This window comes from Macrotis lagotis, chromosome 1 (genome assembly GCF_037893015.1).
Source record: "Macrotis lagotis isolate mMagLag1 chromosome 1, bilby.v1.9.chrom.fasta, whole genome shotgun sequence".
Classification (NCBI taxonomy): domain Eukaryota; kingdom Metazoa; phylum Chordata; class Mammalia; order Peramelemorphia; family Peramelidae; genus Macrotis; species Macrotis lagotis.
Genome location: NC_133658.1, coordinates 798,123,911 through 798,144,942, shown reverse-complemented (window position 1 = coordinate 798,144,942; position 21,032 = coordinate 798,123,911). Strand labels below are relative to the sequence as shown.

Below are 21,032 nucleotides of genomic sequence, written 5' to 3'. Positions count from 1 at the left end.
TACTGGCTCTGATTCACAACTTGAAGATCATCTCATTTTCTGATTCCCCTTCATTCACTCTTCGCACTCAAACTACTGGGAGAGAGGAAGCCTGTGACTACCTCTACCTTCAGGAAGGCTTTCTAGATCAACACTTACTGCCAAAGCTGGAGGAGATGGTGGAGCGGCTGGCCTGGCTCTGTAGAGTCCCAGAAGGGCTAGGGGATGACTCATCATCTGAATCATCACTGTCGAAGGGCATGAGTTCTGGACCTGGAGTACTGTTGGCGGGCCCTGGGGGCAACTCTGGGGAAGAGCCTGAGATGGAGATGTGCAGGCAAGGCTGGGAACTGCCTTCATCCAGGGCTGCCGCTGTGGCCACCAACTCTGGGGGAGATGCTGGGCTTACCAGTGATGGGGGCTGATCCCTGCAAACAAAGGCAAAGTCAATGCAAAGTTCTAGGCCTGTCTGTTACAGCTTCCCTAAAGCCCATGTTAGGAGGTCCATGTACTACCATGGTGATATTAGCAGAAGCTTCTTCTCTCAAAAACCTTTCAGCCTTGATCATGGTTTTCTCCGATGCCTTAATTCCAATGCTCCAGGATCTGATGTCATATTCCTGTCACCTGTCCCTGCCCCTTCAGGGCTTAGTCTTATTGCTACTAGCAATAGTCTTGTTAATGTGAGTTTCTCCTTTGCTACAGTAGCCTGACCTATTTTCCTAGGTCTGGGCCTGGTTATTTGTGGGGCTGGAGACCATAGGCAATACCTTCAAAACTCCAGCTCCAAGTTCATCCCCTCCAGGAAGCTGCTTCAAATTCATTCCTCCATGTCCATATCTGTCTCTGGGATATCTCAGACTAATTAGTTCAAACTCCCCTAGTTCAATGGCAATTCACAGTCTTGTTCTAGGCAGCCTCTTCCACAAATTTTTTCTAGACTATTGTCTAGGGAAGTTACTGAGATCAAATTGGCCAGTTACTTACAAACTTTTGCTCCAAATACAAGTCCTTCTGGAAATAATCTCTGACTGACCCAGCTCCTGCATTAATGGCACTTCAAAATCCTTGTCCCAAATCTACCTCCTCTGGAAACATTCCAAGACTTTTCTTCTAGATATTTCCAATCTCTGGTTCTAAGTTCTATTCTTCCTCTAAGAAGACTTCCCCACTAAAGTGTAGGAGTGAGAGTGATTTGCACATGCCCCTTCTTCTGACCTCATCATTTTCCCCATGACCCAGGCCCCCAATACCTGAAGCCATTGTTGCCTCCTCCATTTCCTCCACCAGGCTGCAGACCAGGCACAGATCCCATACAGAGGATACGGGCAGAACAGACAGCAATGCATGCCTCCACTGTGGGCTCAGCTCTCAAGCTCAGGAGGCAGACCTGTCCCACGTAACCATCACTATTGCACACCCACACCTCGTGGGCACTCTCAGCACAAGTACTGTGGCTAGGGGAGGCACAGGAGAACTGGAGAAGAGGGAAGGAGAAGATAGAGTCAGTATCTTCTGGGTCAGGGAAATGGGAACAGGATCAGAGAAACCACAGGAGGAAGAACCTCGGATATCCATGTAATCCAACCTGTATCTCCCAAGAATTCTCTTGCCACTATCTCTGGCAAAAAGTCCTCTGCTTAGAGGTTATTAATAAGGCCTTTACTTTCAACTTTTGCTCTTATTCTTAGGAATTGTTCTTTACATCAAGCTTAAATTTGTCTTTCTACAATTTTTAACTACTTCTCCAATTTCTGTTCTCTGGGTCCAAATAGAACAAATCTATTCCTTCTTTCATATGACAACACTTCAAATATTGAAATCTGGCATTCAATGTCCTTTATGGTCTTGTCCCAATCTCCCTCTCTCCAGTCTCATCTCCTCTTTCCCCTATATATTTCTTTCCCTTTGTTTCAACTGAATCAGCTAGATATCTAAAAGTCCAGTTGAGACTGAGCAGTCCACCAAGTCTGTTCTTCCTCTTCAGGTTACATACCTCCATTTCCTTTAACTGATCCTTACATCATAGGATTTTTTTTAGGTTTTTGCAAGGCAAATGGGGTTAAATGGCTTGCCCAAGGCCACACAGCTAGGTGATTATTAAGTGTCTGAGACTGGATTTGAACCCAGGTACTCCTGACTCCAAGGCCGGTGCTTTATCCACTACACCACCTAGCTGCCCCCCACCCTTTTTTAGGTTTACATTGTAGATTTTTTTAAAAAATTTATTTATTTAAGGCAATGGTGCTAAAAATGACTTGCCTAAGGTCATACAGCCAGGCAATTACTAAATGTATGAGGTCACATCTGAACTCAGGTCTTCCTGACTCCAGGGTCAGTGCTCTATCCACTGTGCCACCTAGCTGCCCCACACCATAGAATCATAAGCTCTTTTAACACTCCTGCAAGCTGACCTTCTCTGGATAATCTATGCTTGGTTCTGTACTTTTGGTCAATTATTTGATTGAGGAGATTGAATAAGCATGGATAGACATCATGCTTTCAGATTTGAAGATAATATGAAACTAGGAGGAATCAATATTAAATTTAATAGGAAAAAATAATAATCAATTTAAATCAATTTAAATAATCAATTTTACAGGTCCAAGATGGGCTATAAGCTCAGTAGGAGAGTGAAATTGTAGCCCAAAATCTAATGCTATTATACATTGCTTTAATAATGGTATAATAGTTAGAACAATGGATGTGGCATTTTCCAGAGTAGTGGTATCCAGAACAATGGATGTGACAGTATCCCCGTTCTCTGCCTTAGTTAGATCATGTCTACACTATTGTGGTTAGTTCCAGGCTCTGCATTTTGGGTGGGATACTGATAAGCTGATCAGCATCCAGAGCAGGATGACCAGGTACTGATAAGTCCTGAGACGATGCCTTATGAAAATCACATAAAGAAATTGAGAATTTTTAGCCTAGAGAAAGTGAGTATCTGTGTCCTGTGGAACAGGTAATATATTTGTACTTCTGGGCCTTAGAAGATAGAAGATAGAAGTAGCAGGAAGGGAGATTTCAGTTTGTACTAAGGAAAAGATTCTTTAAAATAAGAGCTATCCCATATGAAAAAATGTTCTAAATCATTAATTATTAGAGAAATGCAAATTAAAGCTTCTCTGAGGTACCACCTCACACCTCTCAGATTGGCCAGTATGACCAGGAAGGATAATGATCATTGTTGGAAGGGATGTGGGAAATCTGGGACACTATTACACTGTTGGTGGAGCTGTGAACTCATCCAACCCTTCTGGAGAGCTATTTGGAACTATGCCCAAAGGGCAACAAAAATGTGCATACCCTTTGACCCAGCAATACCACTATTGGGTCTATATCCTGAAGAGATGAGGAAAAAGGGTAAAAACATTACTTGTACAAAAATATTCATAGCAGCCCTGTTTGTGGTGGCAAAGAATTGGAAATCCAGTAAATGTCCTTCAATTGGGGAATGGCTTAGCAAACTGTGGTATATGTATGTCATGGAACACTATTGTTCTATTAGAAACCAGGAGGGACGGGATTTCAGGGAAACCTGGAGGGATTTGCATGAACTGATGCTGAGTGAGATGAGCAGAACCAGAAAAACACTGTACACCCTAACAGCAACATGGGAGTGATGTTCAACCTTGAAGGACTTGCTCATTCTATTAGTGCAACAATCGGGAACAATTTGGGCTGTCTGCAAAGGAGAGTACCATCTGTATCCAGATAAGGAGCTGTGGAGTTTGAACAAAGTGCAAGGACTATTCCCTTTAATTTAGAAAAAAAACAGATAGCTTATTGTCTGATCTTGTTACCTCTTAGACTTCTCTTCTCTTTAGGGATATGATTTCTCTCTCATCACACCCAATTTGGAACAAGGTACAACATGAAAACAAAGTAAAGACTGACAGAGTGCTTTCTGGGAGGGAAGCAAGATTGGGGGAAAATGTAAAACTCAAATAATATCTTTAATAAAAATAAATTAAAAAAATAAAATAAAATAAGAGCTATCCCAAAGTAGAATGGGATACCTTAGAATACTGCCCCCCACTCACCTCACCCCCATTAGACAGTTTCAATGTGGCAGAGAGAGTTCTTGGCCTGAGAGATACATGTTTGGGCAGGGTACCCTCTTCTACCTGAATTTGTTGATCTGTGACATAGATTTGAATTCTGGCTCTGCCCATGAATTATAGAATTATGGGTGAGTCTGGATGTTATCTGTCAGATATCTGGAAGAGAAGATCCTGATTCATACTTGTCTTCCAAGGTCACTTCCAAGACTGAAATTCTGAAGTATCTGGTCTTTATTTTTTTTTCTGTTCCCAAATCATGTCATTCCATAGCTGTATGATTCTTTTTAGTCTTTTTTTTTTTTTTAGTTTTTGCAAAGCAATGGGGTTAAGTGGCTTGTCCAAGACCACACAGCTAGGTAATTATTAAATGTCTGAGGCTGGATTTGAACTCAGGTCCTCCTGACTCCAGGGCCGGTGCTCTATCTGCTGCGCCACCTAGCTGTCCCTCTTCTTAGTCTTAATTCTAATGATGTCCTAAAGTCTGACTATCTCTTTTTCCTTGTCATGACTGCATGATGCTTCATAGGAGAGTATTTAGTCACCTTAGCCTAGATGATACCACTAGGTAGTGCATTGTATATAGATCAATGGATTTGAGGAGGAAAGACCAGAATTCAAATCATGTTTCATGGGGGCAGCTAGGTGGCGCAGCAGATAGTGCACCGGCCCTGGAGTCAGGAGGACCTGAGTTCAAATCCAGCCTCAGATACTTAATAATTACCTAGTTGTGTGGGGCAAGTCACTTAACCCTATTGCCTTGTAAAAAATAAATAATGTGTCAAATCCTGTCTCACAGTTGGGTGACACTGAGCAAGTAGTTCAGTTTCCTCAACTGTAAAATAACAATATCTCACTTGCAGGGTTGTTGTGAGAAACAAATGAAAGAATATTTGCAGAATGTTTAGCCCAGTGCATGGGGCTTAATCCCCTTTATCATTTAAAGCCTTCTACAATCAAAGGCCACTAAATCCAATATCTTCATTTTAAATTTGAGGATGCTGAGGACAGACAACTTGAGCAACTTGTTGAAGGCCATAAGATGAGAATATGACAGAGCTCGACTTTGAGCCCTTCCCAACCCAGCCTTCTTTCCACTGTACCATGATGTCATCTTCAGTACACAGTGAAAATGTTCACTATTATTAATATCATTTACATTCTCCCCTTCCCCTCCATTAGTTTGTGAGACTCTCAAAAAGCAGAATCTTTTAATATTTAGTTTTGCACAAATTAGAATGCTTAATAAAGACTGATTCAATAGCATTGATGTGGGGAATCAAAATGGAGGAGGATGCCTGAGTGTGGAGTGAGGAGGCCCACTCCCAGGGACTTGAAGTAGTTCTAGTGGCTTCTTCTTGCCTCCAGAATAAAATGCCAGCTCCTCATCTTAGCTCTTCATAATCTGACTCTAACTTCCCTTTCCAAATACATTTCATATTTCTTCATTGACCTGCCATCTTATATTCCAGTCACTGGCCTATTTGCCATTACATCTCTCATCTTGGTGCCTTTGTAAAGGCAGTTCTTCAGTCCCAGAATGTCTTCTCTCCTCACCCTATACCTTTGAGAATTCCTAGTCCTCTTCACGGCTCGAGTCAATCACCATCTTCTGCTTAAGGCCTAACCCAGTTTCCCCCAGGAGCTAGGGTCCTGCTTTCCCCCACCCATTTAGTTTGCATTGATTCTATTTCATTTTTTACCTTGTTAGTGTCATACCTAACCCATAGTAGGCACTTAATAACTGCTTTTGAAATAAATGAATGAACTTTGGAGAACTTTATATAAGTAAACTTGAGAGACTTCTTTCAAGTCCCAATTAAAATCCCCTCTTCCATAGGAAGCCTCTCCCAACTTCTCTTAAGTCTAGCACCTTCCCTTTTTTATCATTTCCTATTTTTTCTGTATGTAGCTTGTTTATACATATTTGTTTGCTCATTAGACTGTGAATCCCTCAAGGGTGGGGACTATCTTTTACTTCTTTTTGTATTTATAGGACTTAACATGCAGCTATATATATATATATATATATATATATATATACACATATATATACATATATACACACACACACACACACACACACACACACACACACACACACACACACATATATATATATATATATTAGGCATTTAATAAATGTTTATTGACCGATTGATGTATTTTTAAAAAATGCACATTGTTCAACTCATAACCTAGTTTTTAATTCCTGAACCTGAACTTCTCCTCTCTTAAATTGAGAGATGCTTTAATTATGAGATAGGAAGAAGAGAAGATGATGGAAGCTGAAGCTCATAGAAGTCCCTCTGTGCTCTGAAGATGTAAGTTCAGAGCCTCAGACATGAGAGATCTCCCCTGCCTGAGGGGTAGATTGGGGAAATGCTAGAGTGTCCCTGGCCTCCCCTTACCTGCATACCACTTCGGGTTTTCATGATGGGAATGGCTTTTAGGAATTCTGGGTCCAAACAGTTTTTGCTGGAGGCTGAAATGAAAAATTAGAGATGGATATAGATGAGTAAATATATAGGGAGAGGGGTGAGAAGAGATGAGCATCATCGAGGACAGGCAGCATGGTATATAAATAAATAAATTCTTGTTTCCTCTCTCCCTAGGTTGGAATTCTTTTTTAACAAATTTTTAAATTTCCTTTAATTTATTTACACATTACTAAATGTTATTGTTTAAAAGCAAATGTAATACCCCCTTCCCCACAAAAATATAAATCTCATGAGAAATAAAGTGAAAGAGATAAAAAATGTGCTTCAATCTGTGTTCTGATACCATCAGCTCTGTCTCAGGTGAATCACATTCTTTATCATAAGTCCATCATAGAAGTTGCTTCCATATTTTTCCACATTTGCTGTTGCTCCATCCATTTCTCCCCACTACCATCTATTATATTTTCTCTCTCTTTTCACTCTGTCCCTCTTAAAAATGTGCTATGGGGCAGCCTAGTGGTGCAGCGGACAGAGACCCCAAGTGTTCATCCCATCCCAGAGACCCAGCCATCACCTGGCCCTGTGGTCCCAGAGAAGCCACCCAATCCCATTACCTTGAAAAAAGTAAAAGAGAAATTGTTATATCTGACTATCCTCTCCTATGATCTACCCTCTCCTCACCACTTCACACCTCCTCTTCCCCTGTCCCCCTTCTCTCCTTTTTCTTCTGGATGTCTACACCCTATTGAGTGTATATGCTATTTCCTCTCTGTGAGCCATTTCCTCATTCCCCCTCACCTTCTCCCCTTCCATACCATAGCAAAAGCAACATGAATTATCTTTTACATGAAATATTTTATAGGCTGGAGTTCTTAACTCTTTCTTGTCTTATAGCTCCTTGTGAAAGCTGAGAAATTCCTCTGGCCCCTTTTTCAAAATTTCTCTGAACCCTAGGTGAATAGGTGGTTCACTGGACCTGGAGTCAAGAAGACCCCATTTCAAATTTGGCCACAGATATAACCGGACCAGTCACTTAGCCTCTGTCTACTTCAATTTTCCCATCTGTAAAATGAGAATATTATGAGCACCTTCCTTCTAGGGTAGTGAGCATTAAATAAGATAATATTTGTAAAAGAGCTTTGCAATCTTTAAAGCATTATATATAAATGCTGGCTAGCTATTAAATGTATATAAAATAAAATACACAGCAATATAATGGAAATCAATTGTATTGAAGTCATTATCAGCTATCAAAATGATAAAAGTTCTAAGGTTCAAGGACCCTCCTGAAATTCTGGATTAGATCTCTAAGACCCTTCAGTTCTAAGTATCTATGAGCCCAGAAGGTTGGAAGGACTAAGTACTAAGGACAAAGGCCATGATCTAATCCAACCTCTTCCTTATAGCAATTTATGAACTGAGGACCAGAGAAGGAAAGGAACTTGTCCAAGGTCATGCAGTAAATATGAAGTTAGGATATAAATCTGTTCTCCTTATTCTTGTCCCATGGTTTTTTTCCTGCCACATCATGGTGGAGGAAAGTGCTTATGACTGGCTTGGGTCTTGACTGGAGCTGAGCCAGGATCCTTACCAAGTTTCCGTTTGGCTTCATCAAAGGCCTGCTCAAAACCAACTCTGGCATCTGGGTGAGGGAATTCAAAGATGAAAGTATCTGTGCCCTCAGGTCGCGTGGCCGACAGTTCCACCTTGTTAGGTGGAAAGGAGAGTGTGTAGCACAGTGCCTGTTTCTCAGCCAGGTCCCGGTGGGCAGCAGCTGTGAGCTCCTTGATGACATCATCCAGGTTCTGCAAAGCAGATGAGACCTTATTTCCCACTCTAGCCCTCCTGGCCTTGAGTGCTAACCAGACCCTGACCTTTGCTATGGGGCAGGTATTACCATACTAGCTTCAGAGCTGCCTTTAACTCCATATCACTATTTTCAAGGAATGCCTGTCCTATTTCCTCCTTCTCCCTCCCCCTGTCCCCTTCACCATATTCCTCAAGGTCAAGCTTCCTTTCATGGGTGGGTGGGAGTGGGGCAAGGTGAAGGGGGCTCCTGTCTACTGTAGTCCATAGTTTCCTCTCTAAGCTCCAGGGTTTACCTCTTAATTCTCTCTCACTCTGACCATTTCTATGTCTATCCTGTATCTCCTTTAAGACAGGAATACAAAGGACCATGCTTCTCCCCTCAAATTATAAACTTCTCCAAGGACAATAGGACTGTCTGTTTCTTCAGATCTGGGGTTCTCTAGAAACAGGAGCTACACTATTCCCTGAAATTGAAGGGTCCCTAAGGCTGAGGTCACCCCCCCCCCACCAATCCTAGACTTCTCCAAGACTTATGTTTTCATCTCAATCTTGAAGTAATTTGGAGGCAGGAACCCGCTGATTCTAGGAGTTCCCTAACGACAAAGGGGCTACATCTTGGTGACCTACCATCTACTGCCAGGACTCAGAAGGAGAAGCTATGGTAAGGAGCTCTAAGGACTACCCAGGGAGGGTCTCACCTGATGGGGGAAACTAAGGCTCTCAGAGAGCTTGCTGATCTGGCCCAGGGTGTTAAGGTCCTCATCCAAGTGACTAATGGCTTTCTGGACACTCTCTCGGTTGGTGGCATGGGATGCTCCTTGAGTAGAGAGAAAGTGGGACAGAAAATATCAGGAAGATTGGTTATAGAGACCCAGAGTTGCTAGATCAGTATGAGACAATCTAGTCTGTGACCATCCATGTCCCTGAATCAGAACTTCCATCTTTCTAAAAATCTTCTCTTCTTACAGACTCTTGAAACTTTAGAAAATAAAACTTAGAATACTGAGTTACAAAAGTATTTAATATAGAGTCTTACAATGTAGAATATTAAAACAATTTAGAATCTTAGAAATATACAAATTAGAAACTTAGAATTCAAAACAGATTTGAATCTTAGAATGTAGAATCTTTTTTTATCTTTTGTTACACATGCATCATTATTCTCCTCAAATTTGTTTCATTTTTTTAAAAAATAATATTTTTCCATATTCTTTCTTTTTCCTTTTTTTCATTCAAGAAAGATTTTATTTTGAGTTTTACAATTTTTCCTCTAATCTTGCTTCCTTACCCCCAACCCCACAGAAGGCAGTCTGTTAGTCTTTACATTGTTTCTATGGTATACAATGATATAAGTTGAATGTGATGAGAGAGAAATCATATCCATAAGGAAGAAAAATAAAGTATAAGAGATACACAAAAAGATAACAGTATCTTTTAAAGTTAAAGGTAATATTGTCTTTGGTCTTTGTTTAAACTCCACACAATTCTTTCTCTGGATACAGATGGTATTCTCCATCACAGATACCCCAAAATTGTGCCTGATTGTTGCACTGATGGAATGAGCAAGTTCATCAAGGTTGATCATCACCCCCATATTGCTGTTAGGGTGTACAATATTTTTATGGTTCTGCTCATCTCACTCAGCATCTGTTCATGCAAATCCTTCCAGGTTTCCCTGAATTCCCATCCCTCTTGCTTTCTAATAGAACAATAGTGTTCCATGACATACATATACCACAGTTTGTTAAGCCATTCCCTAATTGAAGGACATTTACTTGATTTCCAATTCTTTGCCACCACAAGCAGGGCTACTATGAATATTTTTGCTCAAATGATGTTTTTACCCCCTTTTCATAATCTCTTGAGGGTATAGATCCAGTAGTGGTATTGCTGGATCAAAGGGTATGCACATTTTTGTTGACCTTTGGGTGCAATAGAATGTAGAATCTTAAGACACAATTTAGAATGTTAGAATATTGAGTCTTCTAAGAATACAATTTAAACTTTAGAAGATAGAATATGTAATAAAGACTGATAGAAGTATTCAATTTAGAAAGTTAAAAGGCAGATGTGTTCAATATACAATATCAGAAGTATTCAATTTGGAATATTAGAATGTAAAATCAAAGAAGCAAAACATTAGAATGTTTTAAAACATTTTAAAATGTTTATTTAAAACATTTATCATTTAGAATGATAAATTTATTTAAAATTTATAGATTTAGGGGCGGCTAGGTGGTGCAGTGAATAGAGCACTGGTCTTGGAGTCAGGAGTACCTGGGTTCAAATCTGACCTCAGACACTTAATAATTACCTAGCTGTGTGGCCTTGGGCAAGCCACTTAACCCCATTGCCTTGAAAGCCTTGAAAAAATCTAAAAAAAAAATCTAAAATTTATAGATTTAAAATTTAAAATTTTAAAATTATAAATTTATTTAAAATTTATCATTTAGAATGCTAAATTTCCTAAGTTAAGAAGTATAAAATCAAGATTCCAAGAATGCAGATACATAGAAGCATAAAATATAGAATCTAAAATTTTAGTTTATAAGTCTTGAATCTTAGAAGGATTTAATTTAGAATCTTAGAAGTGTTCAATTTAGAGTATTAGAAGGCAGATCTTTTTTAAATTTTACTTTTTAATTCTCATTTTGTACAAATTTTTTTTACATTAATAAAATATTCTTGTTTAAGAGTAAACAAAGGGGGTGGCTAGGTGGTGTAGTAGATAGAGCACTGGCCTTGGAGTCAGGAGTACCTGAGTTCAAATCTGGCCTCAGACACTTAATAATGACCTAGCTGTGTGGCCTTGGGCAAGCCACTTAACCCCCTTGCCTTGCAAAAACTAAAAAAAAAAAGAGTAAACAAAATACCCCTTCCCCCATGAATATAGACTTGCTTGGGCGATAAAGTAAAGGGGAGAGAAAAAAATTAAAATTAAAAAAAATAGTAATAAGTATGGCCAGGTGGCGCAATGGATGAAGCACTAGCCCTGGAGCCATGAGCACCCGAGGCCACATCCAGCCCTGTAAACCCAACAATCACCCAGCCATGTGACATGCAAGCCACCTGATCCCCACTGCCCTGCAAAAACCAAAAAGAAGAAAAAAAGACCCAAAATAAAATAGTAATAATAGTTGGGGTGGCTGGGTGGCAGACAGAGCATTGGCCCTTGAGCCAGGAGCACCTGGGTCCAAATCTGGCCTCAGACACCCAAAGATCACCTTGCTATGTAGCCCTAGAAGGAAGAATCTTAGAAGTTTACAATTAAGATTCAAAGAATGCAGAGTTGTAGATAGAGAAAAATTTAGAATTGAAAATACAGAATCTTAGGAATATATAATTTAAAATCTTAGAATGTAGAACCTGAGAAATATACTATTTTCAATCTTAGAAGCATTCAATTTACATATATAGAATGCAGAATCCAAGAAGTATAAGAGTCTTATAATGTAGAAAAAGAAATAGAAACTTTAGAAATATAAAATGTAGAATTAGAGTCTACAATTTAAAATTTTAACATTTAGATTTAGAAGCAGCCAATTTAAAATGTTAGAAGTATATAATTTAGAACATTAGAATATAGAATCTTAGATGTATTCAAAATAGACTTGTAAAATGAAGACATAAATCAGAATCTTAGAAAGCAGAAATCTAGGTATTTTAAAATAAGAATGTAGAATCAAAGAAGCATTTAAATTAAAGTCTTGGAAGTATTCAGTTAAGAATTTTAGAAGTAGGGGTGGCTAGATGGCACAGTGGATAAGAGCACCGGTCCTGGAGTCAGGAGGATCTGAGTTCAAATTCATACTCAGACACTCAATATTTACCTAGCTGTGTGACTTTGGGAAAGTCATTTAACTCCATTGCCTTGCAGAAGCAACAACAACAAAAAGAATCTTAGAAGTAGAAAATTAAGATTCTTAGAATACAAAATCATAGTAATAAAAAACTTAGAATGTTAAAATATAAAATCTTAGCTTATACAATTAGAAGTATTCAATTTGTAATTCTAGAATGCTCAAATTTAAAAACATAGTTAGTATTCTTAAGAATGCAGGTGAATACATACACTCAACTTAAAATTTAGATCACAAAATCTTAGAAATAAATTAATTATGAATCACAGAATGCAGAAATTTAGGTGGATTCAACCAAGAATTTTATACTGTCAAATCTTGAATGTATATAATTTTTTAAAAGTTTTTTTTTTTAACAAGGCAATGGGGTTAAATGGCTTGCCCAAGGCCACACAGCTAGGTAATTATTGAGTGTCTGAGGCTGGATTTGAACTCAAGTACTCCTGACTCCAGGGCTGGTGCTCTATCCACTGTGCCACCTAGCTACCCCTTATAATTTTGAATCTTAGAATATAAAATTTAAGAAGTATTCAATTTACATTTAGAGAAGCGTTTGATTAAGAATTATAGAATGAAGAATCTTAGAAGCCTACAATTAAGATTCTTAGATAAGAAGGTCTGGAAAGCAGAGAATTTGGTCTTAGGAAAATTTAACTTATACATGTGAAATGAATTACTACCTTAGAAATAATTTAGAATATGAGAATGTAGACTTTTGAGGAATGTAGAATTTTAGAATTTCAGAAGAATTTGATTAGAATCTTATAACATGATTCTTAAAAGTATTCTTTAGAGTACTATTAGAATACTAGTAGAATTTAAAACATTAGAATTCAGAATCTGAAAATAAGGAATCTTAGATATAGTCAATTTAAAATATTTACAGGTAGAGTCTGAAAAGAATCCAATTGACAATCATAAAAGTACTCAATTTATACTATTAGAATGAAAAAATTGTATTTGTACAATTAAAAATCTTAGAAAGTAGAATCTTAGAAACATATAATTAATATTCCTAGAAAACACAATGATAGAAGCATGAAATTTAGAATCCTAATATAGAAGTATACAATTTAGAACCTAGGAATTCAGAATCTTAGAAGTATTCAACAAAGAATATTAGAAGTATAAAATGCAGAATCTTAAAATTTAAAATCTTTGAAGTACACATTTTAATAAAAAACTATTTTAAAATATGTTATTTCCCCAATTATTTGTAAAGATTTTTTTAACATTTATTTAAAAATTTTTGAATTCCAAATTTTCTCCATTCCTCCTCTCCCTGAGACATTAAGAAATTGATATAGGTTATAAATAGGTGATCATGTAAAACAGATTTTTTATTAGTCATCTTGTGAGAAAAGAATTGTACTACTATAATCTTAGCAAGTCGGATTTAAAAATATACTATATATGCATATATATATATGTATATATATATATATATATATATATATATATATATATATATATATATATAGCTGTGTGGCCTTGGGCAAGCCACTTAACCCCATTTGCCTTGCAAAAACCCCCTAAAAATATACAATATAGAATCAGAAGTATTAAATTTAAAATTTTAGAAAGTTGAATCTTATAATTATTCAGTTTATGACCTGAGGATGAAATTCTTAGAAGAATACAACCAAGAATTTGAAAGTAAAATCTAAGAAGTGTACTATTTTGAATATTAGAAGTATTCAGTTACACTTTGGAAATAAAGAATCTTATAAGTAAATAACTCAGACTCTGAGAAGTAGAATTTGGAATTTTAGGATGTGGAATCCTTAGAATGATGAAATTATAAATTTGGAAAAATTCAGTTTTGAATGTTAAAAGTAAATTCAGATGCTTAGAATATATATTCTTAGAAGTACTAAAGTTAAAATCTTAGAAGTATTAAAATAAGAATCTTAAGAGTACAGATTCTGGAACGTAGAATTTTAGAAATATACAATCTAGAATAATAGAATACAGATTCTTAGAACTAATCAAGTAAGAATCTTAGAAAGACGAATCTTAATAATATACAATTTAGAATAGAAGAATAACATTCATAATATCTAATTTAGAATCTTAATTAGATTGCAGAATCTTCAATGACCACAATTTAAAATAGACTACAGAATCTTAAAAGTATTCAAAAATTGTAGAAGTGTGCAATTAAGATTCTTAAGATGCAGACTTATAGAAGTATAACATTTTAGATTTTTGAAGTGTAGAATTTTAAAGTATATAATTCAAAATATTAGTATGTAGCCTTACTTACTAAGGAAGTAAACAACTTAGAATTTTAGAAAGTGTGATCTCAGAAATACAAAATATTTTATCTTAGAAACAATCAATTTAGAGTTATAGAATAAAGTATCTTTGAAGTAAACAACTAAGAAGTGTTCAGTTTAGATTTATAGAATGAAGAATCTTAGAACTATTCAATTTAGAATCTTAGACTGAAGAAATAATGTTCAGAATAATGAAATATAGAATCTTAGTGTATAAAGTTAGGAATTTTAGAATGTAAAATCTTGGAAGTATACAATCTAGAATCTTAAAATGCAGAATATTACAAATAAACAATTAAAATTCAGAAAATACAGAATCATGAAACTAAAATTTAGAAGCTTAAAATGTAGAATGTTGGAGTATGCAACAGTATTAAGTTTAGAATCGTAGAATGCAATATCAGAAGTATTTCAATGAGAATCTTGGATTGTAAAATCCTAGAAGTAAATAATTAAGATTCATGGATTGCAAAATTATAGAAAAACTCATCTAAAAAACGTAGAATGCTATACAATATTTAATGTGAAAATTCATAGAAGCATACAACTTAGAATTTTAGAAAGTACGGTCTCATTAATACAAAAAATTTTATCTTAGAAACATTCAAGTTAGAGTTATAGAATAAAGTGTCTTTGAAATAAACTAAGAAGAAGAGAATGTAGAATTCTGAATCTTAGAATGTAAAATCTTAGAAGGACAAATTGTGAATCTTAGCAGGATTTGATTTAGAATATAAGAAGGCAGCTTCTTAGAAGAAAAATATTTATAATTTTCAAATGATGATTTTTAGAACTCAGTATAGAATCTTGGAAAAAAACATAATGAAAATCTTAGAAATATATAATTTTAAATCTTAGAAGTATTAAATCTATGTATGTCTAAAATTCTACATTTTCTTATCCAAAACACTGTACTATTATGATTCTTCATTATAACAGTTTTAACTGTATACTTCTAAGAATTTTAGAAGGCAGAATCAGGGTTGTAAATAATTTTAAATCTTAGAATGTCAAATCTTTAAGCATTCAATTCATAATATAATAAGCATTCAATTTAGAATATGGTAAATATAATCATAGAAGTAAACAAAATCACAGAATACAGAATCATAGAGATATACATGCAAAAATCTTAGAATGCAGGATATTGTATGTTTGTACTTTAGAACCATGGAATATAGAATCTTGGAAGTATGCAATTATATTTCATAGAATGCAGAATTCTCTTAGTGTTAAAATATAACATCTAAAACCATATATTGAGTGAACAATTTGGAATATTAGAAGTACTGAATTATAAATCTTAGAATGCAAAATTTTAGAAGTACTCAATTTAGAATCTTCAAAGGAAGAATTTTAGGGTATACAATTTAGAATCTTTGTGTAAAATACTCCAAGTCTTTTATTTGGAACACTGGAATATTAACATTGGAATCTTAGACACATATTTAAAACATTGGAATATAAAGACTGAGAATCTCAAAATGTAGAATCTTAGAAACATATATAAAAACAATAGACTACAGAATTAAAGAAATATTCAAGTAAGAGTCATAGGATGCAGAATTTTAGAGATATAAAATTAAGATTCTTAGAATGCAGAAACATACATATAAAATGCAGAATCTTTGAATACAGAAATTTAAGAGTATACAATTTAGAATATTAGCATGTAGAGTCTAAGCATACATCTTAGAATTTAGCAATATGTTGTATATAATTTACAGTCTTATAAAATTCATCATATATGTTGAATAAATTGTCTTAGAAGTAAAGAAATTATGTATAAGAATGCAAAATTCTGAATTTTAGAATGTGGGATTTGAGGATTTAATTATAAGTCTTAGAAGAATTCAATTTTGAACCTTAGGATAAAGGTTCTTATATGTATTCAATTTAGAATCTTTGAATGCAAAACATGAGAGTAAATAGTCTCAGAAATATTTTATTTAGAACAATGAAAAGTAATGTCTGAGAGTATACAATTTGGAATATTAAAAGAATGCAATTTAGTCTGATAGAATGAAGAATCATGGATTTGTACAATTTAGAATCATAAAATACAGGATTTTAGAAGTATTAAATTAAGAGTCTTAGAATGTTGAACTTGAAAACTATACAATTTAAATTCATAGAAGTATTCATTTAGTATTCGTAATACATCACAGAAATAGACCCTTAGGATGCAGAAAAATTTAGATGTTCAGTTTGAAACTTTAAAACATAGACTTGATGTATTTAATTTAGAATCTTAGAAGTGCTCACTTTGGAATCTTAAGATTACACAATTAAATTTCTTAGACTGAAGACCCACTGAAATATAAAATTTAGGATCTTGAAATATAGAATTTTTGAGTATTCAAATCTTATAAATATTTCATCTATAATCTTAGGATATAGAATCTTAGCTATATAATATTTTGAAACATGATGCAGAATATTAGATGTATTGAATTGAGAATCACAGCATGTAGAATCTTGAAAGTATACAACTAAGATTCTAATAATGTAAATTCATTGAAGTACAAAATAAATGCTTTTTGAATATAGAATCTTAAAGTATGCAAAATAGAATCTGAACATGTAAATTCTTAGAAGCATACAACTTAAAATCTTAGAATGAAGGGTCTTAGAAGTATTAAATTTAGAATCAGAGAAGAAACATCTTAGAAGTAAGCAACTTAGTATCAGAGAATGCAGAAATTTGTATATCAGAATATAGAATCTTAGAGAAATTCAATTATGTATCAGAAGAATTCAGTTCATAACCTTAGATTGAGGAATGTTAGAACTTAATATTTTAGAAGCTTAGAAAACTCATTAAGATTTTTAGAATACAGACCCACAAAATATAAAATTAAAATTTCAAAAGCTAGAATCTTTAAAGCAAAATATTTTTAATCTTAGAAAGAATCTGTGTTCAATTTTGAATTGTAAAATTAAAAAAAACTTTAGAAATACACCATTTAGAGCTTTAGGATCCAGAATTTTAGAATAATAAAATGTGCAATCTTGGTGGCACATACTTTAGAATTCAGTTTATTATCTTTCAATGCTAAATACATTAAATATAAAATTTGGTATCCTAAAATATAGACTCTTTAACATATAAATTTAGCATGTAGATGCTTAAATGTAAACAATTTAGAATATTGGATGTATTCAATTTAGGACATCAGAATGCAGAATCTTAAAATTATTCAATTCTAAGCAATTAAATTCAATTCTAGTCAAATAAAAAATTTAAGAGATAAAAATTTTAGAATCTTAGAATGTGGAAATATGCAACTTAGAATATATAATCTTAGGATGAATATTGGAAGGATTCAATTTAGAATCTTCAAATGCAGATTCACAAAAGAATTCAATTTAAAATATTAGAAGTATTTCATTTAGAACCATAGAGTGCAGAAACTTAGAAATATTAGATTTAAACTTAGAGAATTAAGAATTTCAGAAGATCCCTAAACAATTTAGAGTAAGAGAATGCAAGTTCTGAGACATATACAGTTAAGAATTATAGAATTCAGAATACTGTATTATAGAATCTTAGGAATATATAATTTAGAGCAGTAGAAGTATTCATTTCAGAATCCTACATCATGGAATATTAGAAGTAAACAGCTTAGAATTTTAATAAATTAAGAAAAAGATTATTTAAAATCTTAGCATGCAGTCTCAGAAGCAATTAAAATTCTTGTATGTAAAAATTTGCATACTAGAAAAATGTGGAATTTTAGAGTGTATATAATTCAAATTATTAGCTTGTAGATCCTTAAAAAATAATCAGTTTAAAATCTTAGAATGTAAGGTCTACAAAGTATATAAAATAACTTAGCAAAATATCTTAGAATGTAGAAATTTGTATTTAAGAATCATAGAAAAATTCATTTGTGAAATTTGGAGGGATTCACATTAGAATCTTAGAAGTAAACATTTAGAATGTTACAATTCAGAATCTTAGAAGCATTTTAATTATACTTTTAGAATAAAATCAAAGAAGTAATTTAGAATCATGGAATGAATAAATTTGCATTTGAGAATGTAGACTCATAAGAATTTCAGTTTAGAATGCATATTCTCAGAATTATTTCATTTAGGTTCTTGGAATATTGAATCTTATGAATATACAATTTACAATATACAATATACAAATTCAGAATCTAAGAAGTATTGAATTTAGAATCTTAGCTTGTGAAATCATTGAAGTGAACACTTTAGACCATTAGAATGTGGAAGTTTAGGTATTTAATTAAGAATCTTAGAATGCAGAATTTTAGATGTATATACAATTTGAATCTTAGCTTGCAGAATTTTTTAAGTATTCAATGTACAATCTAAGAAATAATTTGGATAATTTAAAATATCAGAAGAAACACTCAAAATAAGCAACTTAGAATCTTAGAATAGAATCATAGAATGAAAAGTTACAGAAATATAAAATTTAGAAACCTAAACTGCAGAGTCTTTTTTTTTTAGTTTTTTTGCAAGGCAAATAGGGTTAAGTGGCTTGCCCAAGGCCACACAGCTAGGTAATTATTAAGTATCTGAGACTGGATTTGAACTCAGGTATGCCTGACTCCAGGGCTGGTGCTCTATCCACTGCACTACCTAGCTGCCCCTAAAATGTAGAATCTTTGAAGCATACAATTTAAATGCTTTAAATTATGACTCTTAGTTATTCACTTAATAATCCTAGAAATCAGAGTCTTAGAACAATACAGTTTAAATTCACAGAGCATATAATCTTAGAATCATACGATTCTGATTCAAGGAAGTATTCAGTTTCAAATCTTAGATATAGTTAATTTTGAATCTTAGGATGTAGAATTTTACAACATTGCATATAGCTTAGAATTATAGAATGTAGGGTCTGATATATATATATATATATATATATATATATAATTTTAGAAGTATTCAATTTATATTTTACAATGCAGAAACAGATGTATTCAACTTAGAATATTAGAACACAGATTCTCAGAAGTATTCCGTTTCAAAATTGAGAATGTAGAATCTTGGAAATATACAATTTAGAATCTTAAAAAATAACCAATTTTAAATTTTAAAATGCAGAATTCTATAAATATTCAATTTAAAATTTGCATAATAAAAATCTTGACAGTGTTGAACTTAGAATTTTAGAATTAAGAATTTAGAATCTTAGAATATAGTATCTTAAAATATTTGATTGAGAAAGACTGCAGAATTTTAGAAACAAACACTTTAGAATATTAAAATACAGAATTTTAGGTATATACAATTTTGAATCTTAGAATGTAGAATTTTAGAAGCATTCAATTTACAATGTAATAGCTATTCAGTTACAATCTAATAGCTATTCAGAAAGATTTAATTAGGAATCTTAGAAGATTCAATTTGGTATCTTAGTACATAGAATACTAAATGCAAAGATTTTAGAAAGTTAGAATGAAGATTCTTGGAAGCATCTTGGAAATATACAGTTGAGACTATTAGAAGTATTCAATTCAAAATCTTAAAATGTCAAATCTTAGAAGTATTAAATTTAGAATATTAAAATGTGGAATCTTAGATTGCAATAATTTCTAAGTATACAATTTATTTCCTAGAAGGAAGACCCTTTAAATATATGATTTAGATACACAAAACAAAATTTCAGAACTATTTAATTTGGTATCTTATATATAGTCTTATGTATAGTCTTAGATGTAAAAATAATTAGAATCTTAGAATGCAAAAATTTGGCTGTATTACTATCTTAGTATTAAGAGTCAGAAGTATATAATATCACCTTAGAATATTCAGTTTAGGATATTAGAATGCAGACTCTCTGAGCTATAATATTTTGAATTTTATACTATAGAATTTAGACATATGTAAAGGGATTTAAACTAAAAATCTTAGAATGCTGAATCCCTAGCATACAGAATATTGGACAATTTATCATCAAAGAAGCATTCAATTTAGTATTTGCTAAGGTAGAATCTTAGAATAACTTAGAATCAACAAGTATATAATTTATAATCTTAGTATATAGAATTTTTAAGAATTCAATTTAAAATCATGCAATTTGAATTCTTAGAAGTAAACAATTTAGAGCAGGGATAATTGAACTCTGAACTGTGCCTATTTTTATACAACTAGCAAGCTAAGAAATTTTTTACATTTTAAAATACAATAAAACTTGATTTAAGGCTATAAAAACCATTGTTAGATTGCCTTTCTGGCTGTACAAAAAAATAGGTTGCCAGTAGTTTCCCAACTCCTGATTCTTAGAATGGAAAAATATAAAAGCAAACAATTAAGAATCTTAGAACTATATAATTTAGATTCTTATAATGTAGAAAATTTGAAATATTCAAATTTAAATCTTAGGATTCAATTTAGAGTTGTAGAACATGGAATTTTAGACTACAGAATCTCAGAAGTATGCAATTTAAAATAATAGAATACAAGAATTTAGAGGGGCATGATTAAGAATTTTAGAATGCAGAATTTTAGAAGTATAACATTTTGATGCACTCTATTTTAGAACTTAGAATGCAGAATTTTAGTGGTATTACATTTGGAATATTAGAATTATTTAATTTCAAATCTTAGAATACATAATCTAAT

At 33.4% G+C, this 21,032-nt stretch overlaps 1 protein-coding gene across 2 annotated transcripts in view; it reads right to left on the bottom strand.

Annotated features, from left to right (window-relative positions):
* Nucleotides 1-21,032, bottom strand: part of ARHGEF17 (Rho guanine nucleotide exchange factor 17) — a 156,219-nt gene that overhangs the window by 12,858 nt on the left and 122,329 nt on the right. For both annotated transcript variants that reach the window (XM_074216827.1, XM_074216828.1), the window contains exons 10-14: nucleotides 8,992-9,110; nucleotides 8,076-8,289; nucleotides 6,455-6,528; nucleotides 1,233-1,456; nucleotides 139-407 (exon numbers count right to left, since the gene is read on the bottom strand). In XM_074216827.1, the coding sequence (XP_074072928.1) occupies nucleotides 139-407; nucleotides 1,233-1,456; nucleotides 6,455-6,528; nucleotides 8,076-8,289; nucleotides 8,992-9,110 (900 nt within the window). The remainder of the gene's footprint in view (nucleotides 1-138; nucleotides 408-1,232; nucleotides 1,457-6,454; nucleotides 6,529-8,075; nucleotides 8,290-8,991; nucleotides 9,111-21,032) is intronic.